The sequence below is a fragment of the Canis lupus genome, chromosome 28 (assembly GCF_048164855.1).
Source record: "Canis lupus baileyi chromosome 28, mCanLup2.hap1, whole genome shotgun sequence".
In the NCBI taxonomy this organism is placed as follows: domain Eukaryota; kingdom Metazoa; phylum Chordata; class Mammalia; order Carnivora; family Canidae; genus Canis; species Canis lupus.
In genome coordinates, this window is record NC_132865.1 from 30,202,519 (window position 1) to 30,221,818 (window position 19,300).

Sequence of the window (19,300 nt, forward strand, 5' to 3'; positions counted from 1 at the left end):
ATATTATGTTCTTCTAAATATAAAAATAAGAAACTGCACTTTGAAATTTTGTCTTTGGGCTAAAAGGGGTTAAGAATCCTTAGTGGTTTCTTAGCAACAAATGTGTTCCTTTGGTGAACTACACTTTGTCACCTGTTTATTCTCACAAAGTTCACCTTCTCTTGTGGTGGGACACAACAAAATATCTGGAGTCTTCTGTTGGCCTCCAAGGCAGCTACAGTCTTACACAGAACAGAGTTTACTGATTGTTGCAACCAATCTTTGTCATGTTTTGATTTTGAAGTGATGATCTGTCCCTCTCCTGCTCTGCTTATGACACAGAGCTGTTGGGAGGATCAAAGAAGATATTGTGTGAAAGCGCTTTAAGTGCAGACTAACAATACGTACCATCGCCACTGCCACCACAGTCATCATCAAGGTTGCTTATTTCTAACCTAGACTACAGAATACAAACTTCTTCAAGGTGTTTGTCTCATCCTATGGTTATTGTCCTTATTTCTTATACCACAAACACTGGACTATTTCTCAAACAGGTCAGCTAGAACACCTGAGTCAGTGTATGTGGCAGAATTGTTCCTTTTTCATCCATAATGAAGGCAGACATCACAGATTAATGCCGGCCAGCATTCTCTACTGCCTGAACATGGAGCTTGCCTCAGAATTCTTCTTAGCACTGCAACCTAATTACACCTGACCCTTGAACAACATGGGGGTTAGAGGTGCCAATCCCACTGCACAGTTGAAAATCTGCATAAAACTTTCAACTTCCCCCAAACTTAACTACCAATAGCCTACTGTTGACCAGAAATCCTACTAATAACATAAACAGTCAATTAACACAAATTTTGTATCTTGTATGTATTATGCACTGTATTCTTACAACAAAGGAAGCTGAAGAGAAGAAAATCGTTATTAAGAAACTCATAAGAAAGCGAAAATACCTTGATAGTACTGTACTGTGTTTAACGGAAAAAAAAAAAAACTACATATGGACCCACACAGTTGAAAACTTGTGCTGTTCAAGGGTTGTGTTTAGATTTGTTGTGTGGGGAAAGCCCATTTCTCATACTTTACATAGACATTAAGGCTATTATATGGAGGAAAAATCATAGATTTGTAGTATTAGGTGATAAAAAGTGTTGGAAGGAGTTATCTAGTTCAGTGTTATCAAGAGTGGTCCCTGGACCAACACATCAAGATTACCTGGGAACTTAACAGAAATGTTTTCCCACTCACCCACCCCCACCAACCTACTGAACCAGACAATCCAAGGGCAGGACTCAGCAATCAGAGTTTTGACAAGCCCTCCAGTGATTTTGGTGTGTGATAAATTTTCAGAACCACCACTCTAGTCCAATTATGTTGAGTTTTGCTGTTAACCTTAGGTGTACAGATGTTGAGTCTTTTCCCCAAAATTATCCATGGAATAAGATGCCAAACAGAAAAAAAATGCAACTTCCTAAATCCTAATTCTACATTGGACAGCAAGTAAAGAACTGCAATAAAACTTCTCTCTAATTTTCTACCTTAAGTGTATAAGCAAAAAGTTTTGTCATTTTTCAGCATCTTTTGGGAGGGCCACCCCTCCAACATTCTTAGCCTATGCAGTTTGGGTGTAGCATTTTGAACGGGCTCATAATCTGATCTGGCCAGAGCACCTCCAATCCCCTCATCTCTGCCAAGAGTGCAGGCACAAGAGGTCACTTGTATTTGGAACCGCCGAAGTGTTGTCACTTGGTGGAGAAAGCCTGTCTGAAAATGAAGTTGGTATAGAGAAAGTGTAACTGAAAGATGGACAGATGAAAAAAAAGATTGAGCTTCAACTTCACCTCCAGAACTAGCCGAGCCTGGAAGATAGAATAGCTCTGAACTTTTCTGTTTAAATAAATGTCCTTCTCCTCCAATTTTTTTTTGCTTGTTTAAGCCAGATTTGAGCTACTTTTCCATTCCATAAAACCAAAGAGCTCTGATTGATTTTTTGGAAGTGTGTATTATTTTAATACCTATGGTTTAATCACCAGAGAATGTGGATTACAGGGCAAGGTTTTCCACACAAGTTCTTGCAACAGGGGGGGTCCTTCAAGACTGATGAATACTGATGAACTCTGCGGCACAAGGCCCCCTAGGACACTCACAGGTAGCAGTCCATATTTCTGCAAATATATAATATATTCAGAACAGAGTCCCTGGATAGCCATGTCACACTTCATTTCATAATAATGAAAGTCAGAGATCTCTACGTTGGTGAATTGAGAAATATTAACCTGGAACTAAACAATTCACAAAGGTCAATACTTTGTCAGGACTGATCTTCCATAGCTGTGTGAAGGCCCTTAATATATTCTGCTGCTGAAAGTCTTGTCCAATGGAAAAGTAAGATGGAATACTTCTTCCACTACTGTCTTCTGCTCCTTCTCTTTCAGTCTCCTCTATCTACCACCCACTATGGCCTACTGGACATATTTCTTGATAGAGTTGTCTGCATTTGTCCACCTTCCTCCTCAAACCAGAGTTCTTTAGATGTCACTCCCACCACTACACTGAAATGGTTTCCCTCCTTGAATCCCCACTCCTTTAGCTTCTGTCAGGAGATGAGCTCATGTTTCTTCTCACATCTCCCCACCTCAACCTCCCCTTTCTCTTTTGAAGGCTCCTCTTCACCTAACTTGTTCCTTGACATTGCTCATCACCTGGGTTCCTTTCTTGGTCATTGTTCATCACCTTCTAGTTTTTCTCTGATTGATTTTTTTTTCCTTTCCTACGATTTCAAATACGACCAATCCTATAGATCCCACCTAGAGTTCTCCCTTCAGCTCAGACTTAATATATACAATTCAATATTTCATGGGATCCTAAACTCAACATGTCTAACATTCAAATAATGTTCATTATCTCCCCACACCTGCCATTCTTGCCTTCATGAGCCCATTGTTTGGCACCACCATCCATTTTTCACCCTAGCTGCATACCTAAGCTTTTACCTTAACTCCCCCAGCACTTCCCATTCTCAAGCATCCAACCACCAAACATGACCTTATTTTACTTCCAAGGTAGTTATCCCTTCAATCACCCATATTTAGAGTCTTATTATTTCTTCTTTGAATTATTGCACTTGTCTTTTCATTGTTCTCCTGCCTTAGAATCTTCCCTGCTCATACCCACCAAATTGAATCCATGTGAATATAAATTTGTGTTGTCACTCTGCTTCAATACATTCAGTGGCCCCCATGTCCTCAGGGCAGACAAGCTCCTTGCCTGGTCCTTCTGCCCTCTAGAAATATGAAATTAATTCTGTTTTTTTCTCTTATTGATACATCATGCCTCTATGTCTTTGCCTATATTATTTCTTCTACCTGGAACTCTCCTGCTAGGTCTTCTCTTGGTTATTCTGCATGTGTGTGCTAAGAATCAGCTGATATGTGCCTCACCCAGGATGCTATTTCATTGTTTGTTTGTTTGTTTGTTTTAAGATTTATCTGTTTATTTTGAGAGAGCGAGTACAGACGAGTGTGAGAGAGGGAAAGGGGCAGAGAGGGAAAGACAGAATCTTAAGCAGACACCACTCTGAGCATGGATCCCAAGGTGGAACTCGATCTTATGACCCTGAGATCATGACCTGAGCCAAAGGAAACCAAGAGTTGGATGCTTAACTGACTGAGCCACCCAGGTTCCTCCAGGATGCCATTGCTAATACCTTCCGCCTGGGTTGGGATTTTACTAACCTGGAGCATATCCCCCTTCCTTCACATACTCATTGTTTTTATCATTTGTTTATGGGTCTGCCTCTGCTTTGAACCAAGACCTCTTGAGAGCAGAGACTGCATTGTTTACTTTTGTGACTGACTTACAGCAAACCTAGTAACTGTTTCTTAAATGGATGAATCAGAGCATTGGCTAGATCTATGATGCAGGAGAGTCCGGAAAAACTATTCATCAAAAATATGCCAGAGATACACCTATTTAATTGCAACTGTCTTAAATAGGCCATACTATTTGCCACCAGGATCACCAGAGTGTCATTAGCCCTAATTATCTTCCTGAGTTTAATTGATACTTAACAAGGTAGAGCATTAAAGGAGATATTTTATTCCTCTAATATTTCCATAGTAACACGTTGCATTATTGCAAATTCAGAATTACAGCTTTGCAGAGGCGAAGGTAAAAAGTAGTCTGTCTGGAGGGAAAGTGTTCTTCAAACAGACCTGGAGTGTTCAGGAAACATGAATTAAGAAACTTCTTGGTAAAGTGCAAATATCCTTTCCTTTCAGTGTGTTTCTATCTAATATTCTTTAATACATAAAACTGTAAGGATCAATAAAAGATACCATAATTGTTATTGCTAAAGAGTCCTGCAGGATGAAAGAGGTGATTTCATCCCCATTAATCACCCAGCTGCAAAAGCGTGGGCAGCGGACTGTTTGGTGATAATTAAAAGGATCACACCACATGAATAGGAAGAAACAGCTCCTCAAGTACCGCAGCCTGGGGAGGTGACAACAGTCTGGACCTATGTCATTAACTAAGGTTAACCCAGGGAGGGAGCTCCCTGTTCAGGGCCAGGGAACAGGTTGGTAAGATCTAATTTTGGGGGATCCACACTGACAGAATGGGGACAACAGAGAGCAACCTCATTTCAATCCACACATTAGAACCACAGGAGCCCATGGTTAAGGGCTGGACTCTTCATTCTTTGAATAGTGCTCCATTATTCAGATTGAGCACTGACTATGGCACTTAATCCTGGGCACCTTTCATGTACTACTCCATCTCTACCATAAGCCTTTGAGGTAGTACTGCTATGACACCACATGTTACAGATGACGAAACTAAAAGCTCATGACTTGCCTGAGGTCTTTAAGTGGCAGAGGCAGGATTGAAGTGTGAATAGTTGCAGTCGATGCTCACCTATATCAAAGTGTGGTGGTACCAGCAGCAGCAACAGCACCTGGGAACATTCTTGAAAGGCAAATTCATGGGTTTTGCTCCAGATCCCTGTACTCAGAAACTCTGGGAACAAGGTCCGATGATGTGGGTTGTTCTATGCTGGAGGGGAATCTGATGTACTTGAGGCCAAGTTGACTCTCTGTTATAATACCTTCTGTTGCAGTAATGTTTCTCCAACATTACCATACATGCAGATCACCTGGAGAACTCCTGGTTCAGCGGACTGGCCTGAGATTCTGCACTGCTAACCAGCTCCTGGTGATCTCATATTGCTGGTTTGTGGACTAGACTTTGGATAATAGAGCCCTAGCCTGTAAGCTTAGAGAATCCTGATCTGCTCCTCCTCTGTTTTAAATCCTGGTTTGGTTAGAGGACTTGACCCACATTTTGTGTTGAATGAATACACCAAGAGTCAGTACGTCTGCATGTCTGAGTCACTGACTTTTGACTCGGTGGGAATGTACTACTAACCTGAAATGCATTTGCCCAACCTGCTCTACCAAATTTCTAATCACACTATCCACTCATTTGCTCTTGAGAACTGTCATGTTACCCACTGACTTCACAGACTTTTTTACCCTTCTAGTCTTTCAAGTGAGTAGGGCACTCTGGATACTCCAAAGGCAAGGGGACATATCATATGTTTTAGAAAAGTGGTGAAAAAGTAGGATGTAAGAAGGGCGTAGAGCAAATGGACAAAGCTAAGAAGCAGTGTAAAAGGGACTCTCAGAAGAGAGATGATTTGCCATTGGCTGAGCCTCTGAGCGTTGTTCCAAGTCCCCTCCCACTTTCAGGCTAAAGGTTGGAATAGCAGTGGACCTCCTTTTGCACTAAACTGGCTCAAAGCTGTTGGGAGGTTGAGGAGCAAGGTGGAGAAAGGGAGATAACTCCATCAAAAACGTTTGAACATTTTGAACGTTCAAAAACATTCCCAGGTGCTGCCGCTGCTGCTGGTACAACCACACTTTGATGTAGGCGAGAGCAGAGACCCAGCTATTTGCACTTCGATCCTGTCTCTGCCACTTAAAGACCTCAGCAAGTCATTGATCTCTCTAGATTTTAGGTTTGTCATCTGTAAAATGTGGTGTCATAACGGTCCGACCTCATAGGTTTATGGTAGAAATTAAATAGTACATGAAAAGTGCCTGGGGCATAGTGAGTATAAATCAAATATTTATAATGGTATAAATCAAATATTTATAATGTTTATGATATAAATATTCTAAAATCATCCCTAACAACAAAACAGTCACACCATAAGCCTTGGATGGAGACTTAATGAAATGAAAAAGTGTCCGATTGGCCAGGGGAAAATGAAGTTAGCCCAGAAATGAGGCAAAAAAGAAGAAAGAATGCTGCCTGGCTCTCCTCCAGTGAGTGAAAAGTAAGCTTCTTTAAACCCTTAACAAATGCCTGGATCCTTAAGGGAATCAAATATTTTTGTAAATAGCCTGCAGGGCCCAAGGCTCTAGCTCGTCCTAAGTAAAACACTCCAGCACGGTAAGCCCTTTAAGGATGGGGGTTGGCAGAACATTGATAAATGCCCTGTGCTGATTGTAATGGTGGGGCCGCAGTGATTTACAAGAAATGATTCCAAGAATTGATTTTGGAGGCATTACAGAACTCAAGAACAGGACTTCAGAATTCCCTGGCAGAACTGAGAATAATGCTGAGCTGTATTAAAATGGTGGCATAAATATTACTTTAAGTTTGATTAAAATTTAAACAAGTTGTAATGAACAGATACAACGGCTCTTTTAGACATTATTGACTGCATTTAAGAGATCAAACAGCTGAGTGAGAGAAAATGACTTCCAGGCATTCTCAAAATTAGTATTTTAACTGAAGTTCTTTGAACTAATATTCATAGAATATTTATGTAACTGGGACAACTTAACATTCTAAACAATGACATTTCCTCAAAGCATTGCTGTAAAAGGAGGAATGTATAATACATACACTATTAGAATTTCATGACTGGCTGGTACAGAGTACCTTTTGATCTAAAAATCTGATGATTCCTTAAAGAGCAGTCTTCTATGTGATTATTATTACAACTCATTAAGTCAGCCTATGAAGCACGTAACCAAAGTTCTACGCATACCATGTTTTTGATAATTGTTGTTAGAGGCAATATGGTTACGCCCTTTTTTTTTCATTAAGATTCTATTTTTTTAGAGCAGTTTAAAGTTAATAGCGAAACTGAAGGAAAGGCACAGAGATTGCTCACATAGCCCCTCACCCACTCATGTGTAGCTTCCAAATTATCAGCATCCCCTTCACCCAATGGTACATTTGTTACAATTGATGAGCCTACACTGACATATCATAATCACCCAAAGCCCGTAGTTTACATTACAGTGTGCTCTTGGTATCATATGTTCTATAAATTTGGACAAATGTAAAATGGCAGGTATCCATCATTATAGCTTTACACAGCCTTTGTGCCTCACCTGTTCATCCCTCCCCACCCCCACCCACAACTCTTGGTTACCACTGATCTTTTTACTGTCTCTGTAGCTTTGCCTTGTCCAGAATGTCATCTAGTTGAAATCATGCAGTACGTAGCCTTTTCAGATTGACTTCTTTCACCTGATGATATGCATCTAAGATTCATCCATGTCTTTCCATGGTTTTATAGGTCAATTCTTTTTAGCACTAAATAATATGCCATTGTCTGGTATCACAGTTTATTTATCCATTCATTTACTGAAGGATACCTTGGTTGCTTCCAAGTTTGGGCAATTATGAATAAAGTTGTCATAAACATTTACGTGCATATTTATTTTTCTATCCCTTTGGGTAAATGCCAAGGAGCAGGATTACTGAATTGTATAGTAAGAATATGTTTATTTTTTAAATTTTATTTATTTATTCATGAGAGACACAGAGAGAGAGGCAGAGACATAGGCAGAAGGAGAAGGAGGCTCCATGCAGGGAGCCCAATGCAGGACTCGATCCCAGAATCCTGGGATCACGACCTGAGCCAAAGGCAGATGCTCAACCACTGAACCACCCAGGTGCCCAGAATATATTTAATTTTGTAAGAAACCATCAGACTGTCTTCCAAAACTGCACCTCACCAGCAATGAATGAGAGTCTCTGTTGCTCCCCAAACTTGCTAGGATTTGGTGCTATTGGTGTTCCATATTTTGGCCATTCTAACTAGGTATATAGTGGTATCCTGTTTTAATGTGCTTTTCTCTGATGAATATGATGTGGAGCATCTTTTCATATATTTATTTGCCATATTTGTTAGGTTTGAAGATTTCTTTGTAAATTTTAGATAACAGTCCTTTATCAGATGTATAAATATTTTCTCCCAGTCTGTGACTTTTCTTCTTATTCTCTTGACACTGTCTTTTGCAAAGCAGAAGTCTTTAATTTTACTGAAGTCTAGCTTAGCAATTATTTCTTTCATGGGTGATGACTTTGGTGTGACATCTAAAAAAAATCACTGCCATAACCAAGGTCACATCAGTTTTTGTCCTATGTTATCTTATAGGATTAATATAGTTTTGAACTTTACACTTAGGTCTGTGACCTATTTTGAGTTAATTTTTGTGAAGAGTATAAGGTTTGTATCTATATTCAGTTTTTTGCACACAGATGTCCAGTTCCTGCACAATTTGTTGAAAAGACTCTCTTGACTCCATTGTATTGCCTTCTCCCTTTATCAAGTTGAATATATATATAATTGGCTTTTGAGCCATAGAAATACAACCGTTGACCCAAATGGAGGACTGGCACTGACTTGCTAGCCCAGTGTCCATCACCTCAATATTACCGGCTATTATTTCCACTTTGGGTATAACTGGGGACTGTATGCAACCAAGAAAAAAGGTAGTTAAAAACTCTGATGCAAACTAAAGGAGGCTCCTTGACATTACAAATATAGGATATCCCAAATATCTTTTGCTTATTGTGGTAGATATTCTGATATACAGCCAGGCCGCATTCAGGACTGAGGATTTATTCTCCAGTTGCGGGAATGTTGCCAGCAGAAAGTTGGCAGGTAATAGTGCCCTCTGGGGCTTCAGGCTGAAGAGAGCCACTTTGCCCAAACTCACAACCATTTCCCAGGGCAGTCTATAACCAATGACTGAACAATATGGGAACACCAAAATCCAACCCCTTGGCCCCAGTCAGGGAAAAATCTGAAGGATCATCTCAGCCTCACAGCACCTGAGGCTTTCGTTGGAAGTGACTGAAACCCAGATTAACTTCTCCTGCTGGCAAACATTCTTCCATAGTTTCCGTTTTATGGGAGCTGACCCCAAGAGTACTCCCTAATAAACCTCCTGCCCACTAATCTCTGTCAGAATCCACTCCTTAAGAACTCAACTTACAACAATTAGTAATTGAATGTTGCACTGAACTACTGTCTTTACAGAGAACTAAGAATGGAGGTAATATGGCTAAAACTCAAGGTTTGGGAACTAGGTTGTAATACAAGGTGTGGGATTGACCAAAAATGATTCTAAATTCTCACTGCCTGAGCAGTGAGCTCCCGCCCCCCTTCTCCCTGTGGGAGGTGTTGTATTACCTATGTGTGGGGACCGTCAAATCCCAGGGCCCAAATTGTCTAGGGTTTGAGCAGCAGGTAATCTGAGACAGTTCCTATAAATAGCTAAAACCCCAAACCAGATGGCCTAGCACAGAAGTGGTTTTATTACTCCCCCTGACAAAGCTGCTGTCTCACATCTACCCTACAAAAGGCAGAACAGCCGACAGAGCAAGTTCTCTTCACTGGAACATAGGACCTTGCCTCCCTGTGATCTCCCACATGTCTAGTAAACACCCAAACCTCTTCAAGCCTCTCAGAGGGTACACAGAAGGAAGAGCAGGGGCTCCACTTCTCTCACTGACACTGGCCTCACATTGCTTTTCCTTTCTCCACAAAAGTCTGTGCCTTTACCAACATCAGCAGTGTTACAGAATTTATCTTGAATTGTCATGGTTGACAAATGGAGATTTGTATGGGATCTTCCTTGTACGACAAGTATAAGCACGAAGGCCTGAATTCTACTTAGTACCAGTTATGATTTTTTTGAAATGTAAAAGGGGATAATGGCTACAATCCCTGTAATGAAGACAGATGACTGGGAGAGCCAGGAGAGGGGGATGGATGGATGTCCCCAAAGCCTGAAAGAAGATAGCTTGGTGTGAGAAGTCACCAGTGGCTGGCCAGATCTGACTGCAAAAGCAGCACCTCTCTGTAGTGGTCCTGAGAGATCCTTCACTCTTGCCAAGACAATAGCTAGATGGTCCAGGGAGCCTGTACCCTAGATGGAGGAGCTACACCCAAGCTCAGCTTCCCCTGGGACCATTAGCTTCCTTCTCCCAGCAGGAAAGAATGCACCTTCCTCAGGATTCCTTAAGCCCTGAAGACCTGGGCAGACAGAAGCCCTCAAAAAAGCTATATTCCAATCCAGATAGCCTGACTCCAGGTTGGCCTGATACTTCCCCTCAGTCAAGGGAGCTTACCTTGCTTTATATAAGGGGAGAGTAGTAAAGGGATTGAGGCCATGGCTCTGTGAGATGATAGGAGGAAGTACCTTTTCTTCATTCTGACCCTGACTTCATGCATCTCCCTTTCTCCTAGGAGAAGTTATTGCTTGATCAGAGCTCCAGGACATTGTGCAATTCATCCCAGGCCCTGGTACAAGTAAAACCCCAGATTCAACCCACCTTGCCTACAAAAGATCATCTAGTATTTCTTGCAAAAATATCTTACAACCTTATGTATAGCTTTCCCTATTAAAACAGGTTCACATGCATGAACTCAGTAAGACCCACATCAGCCTGGTGAAGTTGGCAAGGGAGAGATTATATAATCCACACATTTTCAGAAAGAAAAATTGGAATAAAGGACATTTTCCTTCCTGATTTATGAAAAAAATCTTATAAATACATAGAGCTTGAATCATAGCTACTTTAACAGGTAATGAATTATCTTTTTAAAAAGGATAAAATTAAATGAAGCTTGTACTACCACAGAAAATCCTGGAATTATCATCAGCATGATTATAGGGCATTAATAAACCCTGCAGCTTGTTTTAAAACTTTTGATAAAAGCTGTAAGGAGAGAGAGAGAGAGATAAGATGTTCAGAGACTTAGATGAAAGGAGTTTGGAGAAAAGTAGCTAAAGTTGAGAGAAAGTGATTGATAATAAAGTACAGACCAGTCTATGATTGGGATGGTTAAGGTCAGTCAACACATTCCATGTAGTCTAGAAAGGCAAACACAACTTCAAAAATGTGCTCCCAATACACTGTGTGATGTACCTTCCCAGGATAATGTGGCATTATGGAATAGTGTGTACTTGTTCCTCCTCTTCTGAAATACCTAATTTACTTCTCTTATCCTTGAAATAGGAAACCATTTCAGTAAAAAAGGATCCATTCAATAAACACACTTATCAAAGGCCCACATGGTGCTAGATATTTGTTGGAGGCCAAATACAAATAAGCCAGTTTATTTTGTGAAATAGACCCATCAATAACTCATCACACTAGAGTATGATGAGTAATAGAAATGGGTCTCCTGAAGAGCATGAGTAATGGCTACTGATCTGAGAATTAGCAAATATTTTGCTTTCTACATAATTGCATAACTGTCATCTATGGGGAGGGATGCCACCCATTGAGTCAATCTTCCTATAAAATTAAGAAGGAACATGAGTTTTATTCTTCCTGAACTGTGCCTTTACTTTTTCTATAATAATGTTGCCATCAGGAAGCTATGCAGGATTGTCCCTCTGAGTTTGTTACTTTTCATAGAATCACTGGTGTTTAAACATAGAAGGGACTCCAGAGACTAACTACCCCAAACTCCACACTGCACAAAATCCCCTTCCTCAAAGTCCTGACAACTGGTCCTATGAACAGGAAGTAGAGTTTTATCTGCTTCCTTTGTTTTCTCTGAGTGATTCACATTAGTACAAATACTTCAAGCCCAGTGCATTCTGGGAAGTGAGCATCCACAGGATGCATCTCCTCAGTGCAAAACTGCTTCTAGAAACCCTGGAAAGCCCCCATGCCACCTCTCTATAGGACATACTCATAAAGCAGATGTTTTCTAGTTTTAATTTTTGTGTACTCTCAGATGGATTCAGCTAAACATATCTGAGCTTTATTCATAATTGCTACAGTAGGTAATTTGTGTCTGTGGTAACAGTAATTTAGAGCTGTTAATGAAAATGAAGATGAATAAAAAAAAAAACTAACTGAGGCTGACATGAAAATATGGAGGATTCACAAGTGAACTGTGTTTCAGTTTTTCTTTGCTATTCCCAAGGACAAATATTACTTTGGTTGAAATAAGAAAAAAAAAAAACAGGGATCCCTGGGTGGCGCAGCGGTTTGGCGCCTGCCTTTGGCCCAGGGCGCGATCCTGGAGACCCGGGATCGAATCCCACGTCGGGCTCCGTGGTGCATGGAGCCTGCTTCTCCCTCTACCTGTGTCTCTGCCTCTCTCTCTCTCTCTCTGTGACTACCATAAATAAATAAAAAAAAATTTTTAAATAAAAAAAAAAAAAGAAAGAAAAAAAAAAAACATTGTCACACGGTCTCATACTGTACATTTTGTAAACATACCTGCAGCCCCTCAATAGCCAGTTTGAGGATTGAAGGTGTCAGTTTGGAGGCTTGTTTGAAGGAAAAATTACTCCAGTCTATAATTAAAATGAAACCATTTATCTGAAGCTCTGGATCTTCAATAAGGACTTCCAGGGACAGCAGGATGGCACGGAGGATGTCTGTGAAGGAGTTCCTGCAGCCAAAGCAGAAAGGAGAGGCTGTGTGTGAATATTAGCAGGTGATGTGTGTGTAGAGGGCTGGCTGCCTCACACCACTGCTCTGTGAACCTGACCTGCAAGATAACATGGGCGTTCTTTACCCAAAGTGATCAGAAATACATTTGCTAAACTTCACAGGAGCAATACTTCAAGACTCACAGGATGGAAGCCTCCCTTTGACCTGACTCCATTAGCACCCCCAAACTTTTTGAGGTATCTCTCTATAGTGCTTCCATTGGCTTCCATACTCTGCTTCTGGAACAAAATTGATTGCATTTCACTGAAATGCATCCCTTATCTCTCTCTCACAGAGCTCTGTTAACTTCTAGGGCAGGGACTGGGCCATAATCATAGTTGTGTTCTCAGCACCTAGCTTCTCAGTGAATCATTGCTGAACAAATGAGGTGAGACCTCAATCAAAGGTACTTATTTTGATTAAACCCCTTCTTCCTTTTGTACATTGAAAATCTTGCTAAAAGTATAAAAACATCCATGCAACTGATACTATTTTTTTTTTAGCTTCAATTCTTGGATAGAGAAAAATAAAACAGAGAGAATAGCTTATTTTCATTGAAGGTTTGCAGAGTGTGATTCAGGAGGGAAATCACTTTGAGTACATCAGTAACTATGACAACAGGCAGACCTGAATACAAATGAGAGTGACAGTTCTCCAGTGTTGTATGTGCTCCTCCATGTCATGTATTTTCATTCATCAGATGATTTTTGCATTAAATAATTTTCAGACATGAAGAAATGATGGCATTTTCATTCTGCTAATTCTCCCAACAAATTATCTGAACTGTAAATCTAAAATCTTAGAGGATCTCTAAATTTGGTGTCTTTTTTGGTAAGTAGGAAAATAGAATCTTGGATGGCAAGTGATGGCAAAATTCATTACTTCCTTTGAGCTACAATTAAAATCATAAGGTATCTCCTCTTGTGAAATAAGTGTGAAATTATCAGGTTCTTGAGCAAGCATTTCAACCTGGTTCAAATTCTAACCAACTCTAATGATTCCAGATTAGAAATCAGGAAGTTTGTGATAGAACAGTAAGTCAATAAGAATTTATTGAATGTCTATTATAAGCTCAGCATTGTGTTTTATACTTAGGGATATAAAATAGTATGTTTTATTTCTATTTTCAATGAGCCCTTGATTTAGTTGGGGTGGGCTAGGAAATTAGCAACTTGTGTTGAAAGGGATCAATAAAATTGAATAGTCAGGGAGGAGTTTATGGAGGGATAAAAGCTTGGATAAATAGAATTTTGATGGATAATTGGAAGAAGAGGGAGCAAGGCATTTCAGGAAAGACAAGTGATGATAATTGAAAAATAAAGATATACAGCCCATTCTGCTTCTGTATAGTTCCGTTTATTACATTTTTTTTCTTTGTATCAAGCTAAAATTTTCCTCCCCTGGATCTACCTATTGGGTATAGTTCTACAAAAGAAAAAGCTCAGGCCTACATAGCTTCAACTATGTAAACCCGGCAATGATGCCCTATGTAATCTCTAGATTAAAAAAAATTAGTAGGGTAGCCCGGGTGGTTTAGCGGTTTAGCGCCACCTTCAGTCCAGGGTGTGATCCTGGAGACCAGGGATCGAGTCCCACATCAGGCTCCCTAGGTGGAGTCGGCTTCTCCCTCTGCCTCTTTCTCTCTCATGAATAAATAAATAATCTTTTTAAAAAAATAGTAAATTTAACCATTTCTTATAGGAAATGGTTCTTATACTCTTATCATTACTGTTTTCTTTCAGATGTGTTCTCTTTTAACTTTAAGAGAGATCAAATTTCTATTAATGTAGGATAGGTTTTATTAGGACTTTGTTTTTGCATCCACATCAAACATAATAGAAAAACCAAAGTCTTTTTCAGACATACAGCTTTGTATTGGGAAATAACTTTATATGGAGCATGGAACTAAAGAGAATGAAAACATTGAAATACTAATAGTAAACTGATGATGACCATTAGGGAATTAGAAAGTCTGACCATGGATAAGCTTTCTTTGGAAGAACACACATGTGTAGAAAGTCAGGACTAAAAGATTAAGCCTTAAGTAGAGCTTATTTATAGTATTGAGTCAAAGGAAGAAGAATTAAAGAAGTAAGAGGTAAGAGGATCAAGATAGTGTTAGATTAAAAAAGAGAAAAAGTGTTTCAAGAAATAAGGGTATGATAGATTATAAATGTTGCTACTTGCTCTTTTGTCTTTGGTCATTGCCATGGTAAAAAATATGCTACAGCTAGCATGATGGACTGAAGAGAAGGGTGAGGAACACAAATCAGTGAAACCCCCTAGCCAACTAGCAGATCTTCATGGGAAGCAGAGCTACTCAGCTAAACTCAGGCTTGATAAACTCAAGCTGTCTCACAGATGCATGAGCAATAATTAATGATTACTTTTTTCAGCCACTGAATTTGGGGCTGATTTGTTACACAGCAATGGCTGTCCAATATCAGAGGGTTAAGTTAACCAAGTCAAATGCAACAGCATAAATGAGAGATAGCATCTTTTCTCATCACTTATCCACTTGTATCCACTCCCAAGAAAAAATATGGAGCTCTGTCTGGAAATGTGGAAAACATTTTAGGCATTTTCAACACCAGGACCTTACTGCAGGATAGGCATTGTCAGTGAATGAAGTATTGTATTCATAGAATGATCTCAAGAGAAAAGTGAAAGGATTCTGGACTTCATTATAGTTTCCAAATGTTCCAATACTTCACTTTTCCAGAGGAACTGGATAAGCAGGAAAAAGTTGAATGGAATGTGTTTCAAGTCATATGGTTTAACCCCTGTTGAGGAGGGCAATCTCACGTCATACCTTAGTTATGATCATTATCTTGAATCCCTTACTTCTTTCTTGGCTTCCTCATATGGATTTCCCTCATCTTCCTCATTCCTCCTTACAACACTTTTGACTTGTGAAATCCTCCCAGGTTTTCATAATTTAAAAATACCTATTGGACCAAGTACTTTATGCAGATACTCTGTGCTCAAGGAGGTGGAACATAAATCCCCACTCCTTAAGTGCAGGTTCAACGTAGTAACTTCCTTCCAAAGAGTATAATATGGAAAGCGAAAAAAGAGTAAGTTTACCCTGGAGGAACCTGACAAATACTACCGTGGGTAAGTGCTTTGGGCCAACATCAACAGAGTAACTTGTGTTGATAGTATCATCTCTTGATAGTGTAAAGAAAATGGCACTCTGTCTCTGTGATCTTCCTCCCCCAAAAAAACACAACCCCAGATTAATCAAGAGAAAAACATCAGATAAATTCCAATTGAGGAACATTCTATAAAATGCCTCACCAACATGCCTCAAAATCATCATAAAATCTTCATTAAAAAGCAAGGAAAGTCTGAGAAACTGTCACAACTAAGAGGAACCTAAGAAGACATGAAGATTAGATGCAATGTAGTATCTTGGGTGGGATCCTGGGATAGAAAAAAGATACCAAGTAGAAATTAAAGAAATCTAAATAAATTATGGACTTTGTAAATTAAAATGTATCATTATTAGTTGTTAATAAATACACCAGAATTTGTTCACTCTATTAACTTATTTAGACTTTTACATTGTTTGATAACTCATAGAAAAAAATTATTTTCTGTACTGCCTACAATCACAATTCTATCAGAGTATATTATCTGTATCAAAAGTAACAGATGAAAAATGGATAGTTAGAGTTTTTACCCTTTTCCTATAATTTTCATAGCATTTCTGTAGTCAGTTATAGATTGTATCAATTTTTGATTGATAAAAAAACCACAGATTGAGCTATATGAGCTACAGATTGCCAATGAAATATAAGGTAGAAAGCTTCAACTTCCCCTCCCCACAAAGTATAATATATTTATATTTATTAGGACTTATTCATAGTTTATCTAAGGGTTTTCATCATTATACAGGCAAGCACTTAGAGATTATAAATAGTGACTCATTTTTAGGATCTATTGTTTGTATGACCTGAGCACCCAATATTTTTACCTGAGGCTTTGAAATTTAGCAATAGCATAACAAATGAGATGCAAAATAGTGGAAAATAGTAAGCCCTTTACCAATAAAAAGATTCTCAAGCTTCAAGAAGTGACCCCTTTGTGCTTTAAATTTTTAGTAAAGATTCTAGAACCTAGAACCTAGATCCTAGACTCCTATAAGAAAAAAGATGTTAAAAAAAAAAAAAAAAAGATGTTATCTGTGATCAGATAACCATGTAGAGATGCAGTGGGGTTGCCAGTGACATTGTTTCTTAGAAGGAGCAGTGAGAAGCCTCTTAATCATTCTGAAATCACAGGGCATATGATTATTGTAATTTTTCTGCTGTAATAAGAAGTCTCTTAATATTAGCAGTTAGAGCTTTTAGACCTGTCCTATCACAAAACCTCTCAATTTCATGCTCAATATCAAGTGTTTACAGTTTTTTCCTTGAAATTTTTAAAAAGTCCTCCTTAAAGCACAAAAAGCTTTTGCAAATTATTGGCTACCAAATATCTATGTTTTATTCACAGATGCAGAAATATTGCACCTGAGCATGCTTCTTTATCTCTTCATCCCTTTGAAGCTTCTTTCAAAGTTATTAACATAATCATGGCATGGTTCTCATAGTTACTGATTATGCTTTTTCCCTTTTCTGATGATGATGTCCAAGCCAAGGTGGAGAGGAACATGTGCTCCAACTGTATCTCCTCTGACATATTTTGGCATCTGGACAGAGGAAGAACCCTATTTTGATAAAGTAGCAAAAGGGTCTGTACCTCAGGGCTTGACATCCAGACTGCCACCCACCAAGTAAGGGTCCACTCATAGAAGGCTGAAATTCAGTAAAGAGTCATTTCCTGCTCCTCCATGTAGAATGTTGTTGCAAGAATCATGCAAAATGATGTGTGAAGAAGCTTTGTGAATTGGAACGCGCATCCTAACAGGAGGCAGTATTTGTACTTGCATGAATTATAGGGATAACCCTCTTGGTCATACTGCTTTCATGGTGGTGATGGTAGCAGGACAGTAGGTGTATAAAATTCAGTTGTGTTCTATCCAGGGGATTTTCTCCTCTTCTAGGGTTGAGGGTTTTCAAAACATGGTCTGAGTTAAGAATTCTGGTGATATATTTTCTGAAATGGGTTCTAATATTTCCTACATGATCAAGGTTTAGCTGGACAGCCTCTGTGTGTCATTGTGCATTGAAACAAATGAATATATATTTCTCAGTGGGGTAATCAAGGAAAAGTAAGAAAAAACAATACTGTTTTGAAAATATTAGGTGCAAGGAAGATGATAACAAAAATGTTTAACTTTGGGAACCTGGGTGGCTCTGTCAGTTAGACATTTGCCTTTGGCTCAGGTTATGATCCCCGGGGTCCTGGGATGGAGCCCCATATTGGGCCCCCTGCTTAGTGGGGAGTCTGTTTCTCCCTCTCCTTTTACTCCCCCATCCTCTCACTCATGCTCACTCTCTCTCTCAAAACAAATAAATAAAATCTTTAAAAGAAATGTTTGGGGTGCCTGGGTGGTTCACTGGTTGAGCATCTGCCTTTGACTCGGGTCATGATCCCAGGGTCCTGAGATAGAGTTAAAGACCAGGCTCCTCATGGGAAGCCTGCTTCTCCCTCTGCCTATGTCTCTGCCTCTCTCTCTATGTCTTTCATGAATAAATAAAATCTTTAAGAAAAAAAGAAATGTTTAACTTTGCTGTAGTAGACTTAATATTTGCAAGAGCTTAATATTACATTTATTTTCCTGAATGTTAGCTGGAAAGTAAATTAAACAATTACTTTTCTCAGCAGGGATGATCACATGAACAGTGGCCTGGATTTAATTTTGCCTTACATGATTTGATGAGATTCATTATCTCAAGAGTAGAGAGAAAAGGAGAAAGGGAAAAAGAGACCAGGAAAGAAAGAAAGTAGAAAGAAAGAATGAAAAAAGAAAGAATACCTTGCAATTAATTTTTTATCTCTATTAACTTCATCCTATTCTAGTCAGTGAAGAAAACTTCTGGATTTGTGTTAACATAGAATAAAACTCCTTGTAACACCAGAATAATGAGTTGCCTCCTGATTTGTATTCGTTGTAATATGGGAAATTCTGGTTCTCAAGCCTCAGCATCAGATAAAAAGAATAATGTATTCAATACCATTCAAATGTAACACATGCAGCCCAGTTCCTATGTGTGGAGTTTTAGATAAGGTACAAGCTACAGCAGATCATCTGCTTTCTGAATTTTTAGTTCCTTTCAGGTCACAGACTCTCAACTTAAATGGAGTATACTTCATAAAAACAAGTACAGTCATCTCAAACGTTTGTCTATCTTTACCAAGTATTACAACAGTATATGGGGAGAGTATGGGGTACTTATCCTTGGCTCAAACCCAAATCCTAACCATCTGTTTGCTTATAGAGGACAGAAGACAAAAGGGTAATGATCTTGTCTAAGAACAGGGCCATCTTTTAGAACTAGTAAAAAGAGAAAATAAAGATAAAAATGTGAAATCAGTGTTTTGTCAATCAAGGAAAGCTTGAAGATAAGAGGCTGTACTTCTGTAGACCAAC

General features: G+C 39.2%; 1 protein-coding gene across 1 annotated transcript in view; it reads right to left on the minus strand.

Moving 5' to 3' along the window:
- Window positions 1–19,300, minus strand: part of CLVS1 (clavesin 1) — a 175,033-nt gene that overhangs the window by 76,956 nt on the left and 78,777 nt on the right. The window contains exon 3 of the mRNA XM_072804525.1: window positions 12,544–12,718. Coding sequence (XP_072660626.1) covers window positions 12,544–12,718 — 175 coding nt within the window. The remainder of the gene's footprint in view (window positions 1–12,543; window positions 12,719–19,300) is intronic.